This window comes from Aethalodelphis obliquidens, unplaced genomic scaffold (assembly GCF_003676395.1).
Source record: "Aethalodelphis obliquidens isolate GAN/ISIS:26980383/991018 unplaced genomic scaffold, ASM367639v1 scaffold113, whole genome shotgun sequence".
Taxonomy (NCBI): domain Eukaryota; kingdom Metazoa; phylum Chordata; class Mammalia; order Artiodactyla; family Delphinidae; genus Aethalodelphis; species Aethalodelphis obliquidens.
The window spans coordinates 1,063,741-1,071,963 of record NW_020838057.1 but is presented as its reverse complement, the minus strand read 5'-3'; the positions used below and the strand labels follow the sequence as shown (position 1 = coordinate 1,071,963).

The following is an 8,223-nucleotide window of genomic DNA, read 5'->3' as shown; positions in this document are numbered from 1 at the left end:
TACACAGATGATCTTGAGAGGTCCTTTCCTTAAGTTCGTTTTACTTTATTTTTTAAAGGTTTATATTTGTTTTTCTTTTTTTAAATATTTAATTAATTAATTTATTTATCTTGTATTTTTTTTTTGGCTACACCTGGTCTTTGTTGTGTCATGCGGGATCTTCGTTGCAGTGCACGGGCTCTTCGTTGTGGCACGTGGGCTTCTCTCTAGTTGTGGCTTGCAGATTTTCTCTCTCTAGTTGTGGCACCCGGGCTCCAGAGCACGTGGGCTCTGCAGTTGTGGCGGGTGGACTCCAGAGCGTGTGGGCTCTGTAGTTGAGATGCACGGGCTTAGTTGCCCCGCAGCATGTGGGATTTGAGTTTCCGAACCAGGGATCCAACCCATGTCCCCTGCATTGTAAGGCGGATTCTTTACCACTGGACCACCAGGGAAGTCTCTTTACTTTATTTTAGTTGTGGCAAAATATACAAAACAAAATATTTACATTTCTAAGTGGCATTTAGGACATGTGCAACCATCAGTCATGCATCCACAGAACTTTTTCATCTTCAGACAAACTCTGTTCCCCTTAATCAGTAACTTCCCTCATCTACTGATAACCACCATTCTACTTTCTGTAAATATGAATTTTCCTATTATGAGTATCCAATGTGTGTGGAATCAGACAGTAGTTCTCCTTTGATGTCCGGCCTACTTTACTTAGCATAGTATCTTAAAGGTTCATCTATGTTGTAGTATGTTTGCTTCCTTTTTATGACTGAATAACATTGTATATACCACGTTTTGTTTACCCATTATTCTATCGGTAGACAGTTGGGTGATTTTGCCTTTGGCTCTTGTGAATTATGATGTTATGAACATGGGTGTGCAGATATCTTTTAGTGTCCCTGCTTCAGTTCTTTTTGAGTATATACCCAGAATCAGAATTGCTGCATTTTATGATAATTCTTTTTTAAATTTTTTGAAGAATCACCATACTGTTTTCCATAGCAGCTTCACAAAGGTTCCAATTTCTCCCATGCTTGCCTACACTTCTTTTCTGTTTTTTTTGAGTAATAACCATCCTAAGTAATGTGAAGTGGTATCTCATTGTATTTTGATTTGCATTTCCCTGACAGCCTAGTGATGTTGAGCATCTTTTCATGCACTTATTGCCCATTTGTATATCTTCTTTGGAGAAATGTCTGTTCAAGTCTTTTGCCAATTTTTGAATCAAGTTGCTTGGATTTTTTGTTCTTGAGTTTTAGGAATTCTCTATATATTCTGAATGTTAACCCTTCATCTGATAGGTGATTTGCAGATATTTTCTCCTATTCTATGAGTTGCCATTTATTATGTTCATACTATCCTTTAATGAACTAAAGGTTTTCATTTTGATAAAATCCAGTTTGTATTTCTTTCGTTCCTTGTGAATTTGTCGTATCCAAGGAATCATTGCCAAATGTGGTGTCATGAAGCTTTTCCACTATGTTTTCTTAAAGAGTTTTATAGTTGTAGCTCTTAAGATCTTTGATGCATTTTTAGTTAATTTATGTACCCGGTATCCATCCAACCTCCTTCTTATGCATGTGTATATTCAGTTTTCCCAGCATCATGTGTTAAAATGTCTGTCCTTCCCCATTGAATGTTCTTGGCCTCCTTGTTGAAAATCATTTGACTGCATATGCGAGAGTTTATTTCTGAGCTCTTTATTCTATCCCATTGGTCTATATGTCTGCCTTGATTCCAGTATCACACTGTTTTGATTACTGTAGGTTTTCAGTAATATTTGAAATTTAGAATTGTGACTCTTCCACCTTGTTGTTCTTTTTCAATATTGTTTTGGCAATTTGGTGTCCCTTGAGATTGCATATGAATTTTAGGATGAATTTTTCTATTACTGCAGAAAACATCATGGGAATTTTGATAGGAATTGCATTGAATATGTAGATGGCTTGGAGAGTATTGCCATCTTCACAGTGTTAAGTCTTCCAGCCTGATTCCATATAAATTTTAGGATGAATTTTTCTATTACTGCAGAAAACATCATGGGAATTTTGATAGGAATTGCATTGAATATGTAGATGGCTTGGAGAGTATTGACATCTTCACAGTGTTAAGTCTTCCAGCCTATGAGTATAGAAATCTTTCCATTTATTGTCTGTAATTTTTTTTAGCTGTGTTTTGTACTTTTTACTGTACAAATCTTACTTCCTTGGTTAAGTTTATTTCTAATTATTTTATACTTTTGACACGTACTTTTTTTTTTTTTTTTTGGTTGTGCCAAATCTTAGTTGTGGCTGGTGGGCTCCTTAGATGTGGCATGCGAACTCTTAGTTGCAGCATGCACATGGGATCTAGTTCCCTGACCAGGGATTCAACCCACGTCCCCTGCATTGGGAGGTGAATTCTTAACCACTGCACCACCAGGGAAGTCCCTTGACAGGTACTTTTATATGTGGAATTGTTTTCTTAGTTCCCCGTTCAGATTGTTCATTGTTAATGTATCGAAATATAACTGATTTTTTTCATTTTGTATTTATATCTTCTTCCTTTGCAAACTTCAATTATTCTAACAGTTTTATGGTGGAATCTTTAAGATGTCATGAGCTGTAGTGAGTTTTACTTCTTCCTTTCTCTTTTGGATGCCTATTTGTCTTTCTTGCCTAATTGCTCTGTCTAGAATTTCTAATACTGTGTTGAATGGTAGTGGTGAAAGCTGGCATTCTTTTCTTGTTAGTGGTCTTGGAGGAATAGTTTTCAGTCTTTTACCATTGAGTTTAATGTTTGCTGTGTGTTTTAATTTTTTTGCTTCCATTATGTTAAGCTAGTTTCCTTCTATATATAATTTGTTGAGTATTTTCATCATAAAAGGGTGATAAATTTTGTCAGATGGTTTTTGTACATTGAGGTGATAATAAGTTTTTTTCTTACTGTTAAAATGACATATTACCTGATTAATTTTGTATGTTGAACCATCCTGGCATTCTAGAAATAAACCCCAGGTGTTTATGGTGTATAATCTTTTTACTATGCTGCTGAATACAGTTTGCTAGTATTTTGTTGATTAATTTTGCACCAATAATCATCAAATATATTGCCCTGTAGGTTTCTTTTAGTGTCTTTGCCTGTTTTTTTTATATCAGGGTAATAGTAACAGCTGCAGTTGACCTAAATTAAAGCAATTTTGCATTGCAAAGTAGTTACATCAGATTGATTCTACCATTGTAGTTTCTGTCCAGGTGGGAAAATACCTGGTTTTACTACTCTGCCACCTTCCCTTTAGCTGTGCCCATGGGTACTTCTTGTAATATTTGAAATATCTTTCCTGTGATCTGTTGTGTCTGAGTTGTCTGGGACAGTATTGGCTACTGACTTCTCCTGTCCTTCCCTTAGGATTTGTATCATCCATCTCTCATGCAGTAGCTCAGCTGGGGTTAGAGGAAGAGTCCTCTGTGCTTCCCAGGATGGATATGATCCCATTCTCCACAAGATGGGCCCAGATGGGGCCTGACCCCGATAAATGGCAGTTGGGGGAAGACATGACTTCAGGGCTTGGTTCATATCAATCATATCAAGAACCTGTCCTGTTTTAATTTTGTTTTGGTGATGCCATCACCAGTGGCCACACTTCACCTCCATCTTTCCTTCTCTATTCTTAACACTTTGCTGACTTGTCATGTCTAATACTAGTCATTTGTATTCTGACTCCAGCTGAGACTATTCCCCACCTCTCTGGACTGTTTACCTCACTGATTCCTCACACTCTTTCCTCCTCAGTGCTTTACCATTTTGTAGTGTCCTAAAGAGTGCACGTGTCTAATAATCCTTAAACACCTGTTACCTTTTTTCAGTCAGATATTTTTGGGCCTGAACAAGACTTCTGAACAGCATCACATGTCATCAGCAGATATAATCCTGCTAAAAGCCATTGACAGGACTTCCCTGGCAGTGCAGTGACTAAGACTCCACGCTTCCACTGTAGTGGTCACGGGTTTGATCCCTGGTTGGGGAACTAACATCCTGCATGCTGCATGGCACGGCCAAAAAAAGAAAAGCTGTTGACAGAAGAATAAGTTGTAGAACATGCCTTTCTCCTGGGCCACACCCTTTACTCATGTCCTATGCCTAGTGAGGCCTGCACCATCCTGTGACCTTAGGGACCCAGTAGGGCACAGCAGTTGTTTCCTCAAGCTGACCCCAACTTCCTTTTCCTGAAAACAGTTTCATGGACTGATTCTTTGATGTGTCAATTTACATTTGTGATGATTTTGCCCCCTCTCAATAAGGTTAACATGTACTTCATCATCACTTCTTTACTTTCAGGCTGTTGGCATGGAGTAGAAGATAAGGAAGCACCTTCTCAACAGAGCATTTCTGTAGATGGAGTGTCACAGATCAGGACTCTCAAGGCAGGTTCATCTCCCCAGAAGGCCCAGCCCTTTGAGATGTGTGGCCCAGTCTTGGGAGATACTTTGCACTTGCCTGATCACCAGGGAACACATCTTGGGCAGAAACCATACACTTGTGGGAATCGATTCTATTTCTCTGCCAACCTTCAACAGAATCAGGGGCAGCACATTGGAGAGATACACATCAGAAGTTCTGTGGACAGAGCCTTGTTTATAAAGAGCCACACAACCTATGTGTCAGGGAAATCCTTTTCCTGTAGGGAGATAGGGAAAGACTTCTTAGCCAGCACGAGATTTTTCCATCAACCAGTCACTCACACTGAAGAGAACCCAAACAACAATAATGAGTGTGAGGCTGTCTTTCAGAGTGGAAAAATGCCTCACAACTGGGGAGAAGGCAGGAAAGCCTTTAGCTGCATAGACACACTTGTTGAGGACCAAGGAGTCCACACTAGAGAAGGGCTTTATAATTGCAGCAAATGTGGAAAAGCCTGTACCCGAAGATGGAACCTCATTGAGCACCAGAAAGTCCACACTGGAGAAAGGCCTTATAAATGCCATGAATGTGGGAAGTCCTTTACCCAAAGCTACAGCCTCAATAGCCATAGGAAAGCTCACACTGGAGAAAAACTTTATGAATACAGGGAATATGGAAAATCTTTTAGTCAAAGATCCAACCTCATTCAGCATCAGAGAGGTCACCCTGGAGAACGGCTTCATCAGTGTGATGAATGTGGAAAATCCTTTAGCCGAAGCTCCACTCTCATTCACCACAGGAGACTTCATACTGGAGAAAGACCTTATGAGTGCAGTAAGTGTGGGAAATCATTTAAGCAAAGCTCCAGCCTCAGTTCACATCGGAAAGTCCACACAGGAGAAAGGCCTTATGAGTGTCAGGAGTGTGGAAAATCATTTAGCTGCAAATCTAACCTCATTATCCACCTGAGAGTTCACACTGGAGAAAAGCCTTATGAGTGTCAGGAATGTGGAAAATCCTTTAGCTGCAAATCTAACCTCATTAACCACCTGAGAGTTCACACTGGAGAAAGGCCTTATGATTGTGGAGAGTGTGGAAAATCCTTTAGTCAAAGATCCATCCTCATTCAACATCAGAGAATTCATACTGGAGAAAGGCCTTATGAATGCCATGAATGTGGGAAATCTTTTAGCCGAAAGTTTAGTCTCATTTACCACCAGAGAGTTCACACTGGAGAATGACCTCATCAGTGAAAAGAATGTGGAAAATCTTTTAGCTGCAAATCTAACTTCGTTGAACATGCCATAAATGGCTGTTGAACATGCCCCAACTGCCATTTATCTGAGAATTCACACTGGAGAAAGGCCTTGTGAGTGTGGAGACTGGAAAATCCTTTAGCCAAAGTTCCAGCCTCATTCAACATTAGAGAGTTCACAGTGGAAGGTGTCTTACGAGTGCAGTGAATGCAGGTAATCTGTTAGCTGCTAATCTGATCTCATTCAATACCAGAGCCTTCAGACTAGTGAAAAGCCGTAGATATGCTGGGATGTACAGTTCTAGTATAATTACACTGGAGGAGAGAAGTTGGGAGGGAGCCATCTGCCTGAATTAAAGCCCATATATCTGAAAGTCTGCAGTGGGAAGATTTCCCTAAAGTCCCAGGTATGTGATAATGTTTAAGGAACTGTGTTATAATTTCTTGCCTGCCCAGGACCCTTGCCAGCTTTATGTCAGTGCCATCTATGGGAGAATTCATTTCATCTCTATCACCTGGGAGGTCCACAGTGTGCAAAAGTTACCTCCCAACATACTCAGGGAAGCTGACCTCTGTCCCATCCCCATTTGCGGGGGAAGCAATGAGTAGTATTAGCTCTTATGGGGTCCTCATTCCCTTCTCATTTCCAAAGTAGGGCCTGGACCCGACCTAGTCTGGGCCCAGTGGACCCTGTCTGAGTTCTATTGGTGACTTGTCAGGGAGCACTGCATATTCAGGGACACGTTAGTTTCTGGTGACACTTCTCTTGGATTTTCCCAGCCTCCGAGTCACAAAGCTGGGAACTGCATGCCTCCTATTGCTCTGCATTTTTTAATAATAAAGGCATTAATGTTTAAGCCACCTTTGGTCTTGGGGTTCTATTCACTGTGTGAGGTGATCTGAAAACAACTGGGCTCTACCAGCATTAAGGACTGCACAGCTCTCATGGAGGTCCCATGCTTTGTGTGCCTCACATGTCAGTATGATTAAGAATATAGCTCTCGGGCTTCCCTGGTGACGCAGTGGTTGGGAGTTCGCTTGCCAATGCAGGGGACGTGGGTTCGTGCCCCGGTCCGGGGGGATCCCACATGCCGTGGAGCGGCTGGGCCTGTGAGCCTTGGCCGCTGAGCCTGCGCATCTAGAGCCTGTGCTCTGCAACGGGAGAGGCCGCAGCGGTGAGAGGCCCGTGTACTGCAAAAAAAATAAAGAAAGAATATAGCTCTCTTTCTGGTTTTGGCCTAATGTACATTGTTACCCAGGGTCTCCTAGGAAAGACTGCAGGGTTTCAGAGTCCTAATTTGTGGACTGGGTATCAGGGTTTTTTGTGGGCTCAGAAAACACCCTGAGGAGCCAGGAAGTTATGACAGCCTCCAGTGCTTCTGATAACAACACAAATTGTTTTTCTTATTCACAGTAAATATCATATAATGCTCAGCAGTTATCCTGCAAAAGAACCACATGCCATGATCCCCAGAGTTCACTAGATAATGCCACTGTGAGACTAGGGCCAGGGGGAACCATCTTGGTAAAGAAACCCTGGAGTGGAGGAGAGTGCAGTGGAGTAGATGGAGTGTGCCCCTTCTAAAATTGTATCAACAAATTGACTGTGACTGTGCAATATCAGTGGGCACAGATGCCCAGAAATTCTCAGAACCTCCAGGCAAGTGTATCTTTTTTAGCTGAGGTCATTGTGAAAGAAAATAAGCTATTGGTTTTCTGGATTCCTATAGCCTCTCTTGGATGTTCAGCTAAAGGCCATTGCTACACAAAGAAACAAGCATAGAGCGAAAGGAGATCCCTTGGTCCAGGGTCCCCAACCCACTGGCCTCGGACCGGCACCGATCCTCGGCCTACTAGGAAGCGGGCTGCACAGCAGGAGCTGAGTGGTGGGCGAGTGAGTGAAGCTTCATCTGCTGCTCCCCATTGCTCACGTTACCTCCTGAACCATCACACACCCCACCTCACCGCCCAAATCCCCTCCCCTGTCTGCTGAAAAATTGTCTTCCACAAAACCTGTCCCTGGTGCCAAAATGGTTGGGGACTGCTGCCTTAGTCCACAGTGTGGCTCTATGACCAGCCAACTTCCTCTTAACTCAGGTGGGAAGGAATCTATTACTCATCAGTATTTGCTACCACTAAGGCAAGGCTGCTCCTCCAAGGTCATTAGAAAGAGAGGCAATATAGGATTGCCAGGCCTGATTTTCTGAAAAGAGTGGGATATCTATATTTTTCTTTTGAACCATTTTGTAAATTTTTATTCAGGTATAGTCAACATGCAATATACTGTATCTATTTGAAGTATACAATTTAAATTTTACATACATATAAACCCATGAAACCTCATCATAATCACAATAATGAACATGTCTCTCACCCCCAGTTTAACTCAGGCCCTTCTCCCCAGGCCCCCAAGCCATCATTTATTTACCTTTATTTATAATAGATTATTTTGTATTTTCTAGAATTTTATATGGTTTTATTCATAAAATGTTTACTTTTTTTTTTTCTGGTTTCGTTCATGGTTCATAATTATTTTCAGATTCTTCAATGATCCATAGTAGTTCATTCTTTTTATTGCTGAGTAGTATCTTTTCTATACT

At 41.3% G+C, this 8,223-nt stretch overlaps 1 protein-coding gene across 1 annotated transcript; it reads left to right on the top strand.

Moving 5' to 3' along the window:
* The first annotated feature begins 2,375 nt into the window (after positions 1–2,375).
* LOC113615267 (zinc finger protein 211-like) lies at positions 2,376–6,485 on the top strand. Its single transcript, XM_027097500.1, has 2 exons — positions 2,376–2,425; positions 4,306–6,485. The coding sequence occupies exon 2, from the start codon at positions 4,428–4,430 to the stop codon at positions 5,607–5,609; it is 1,182 nt and encodes a 393-aa protein (XP_026953301.1). The 5' UTR covers positions 2,376–2,425; positions 4,306–4,427; the 3' UTR covers positions 5,610–6,485.
* Positions 6,486–8,223: the final 1,738 nt, after the last annotated feature.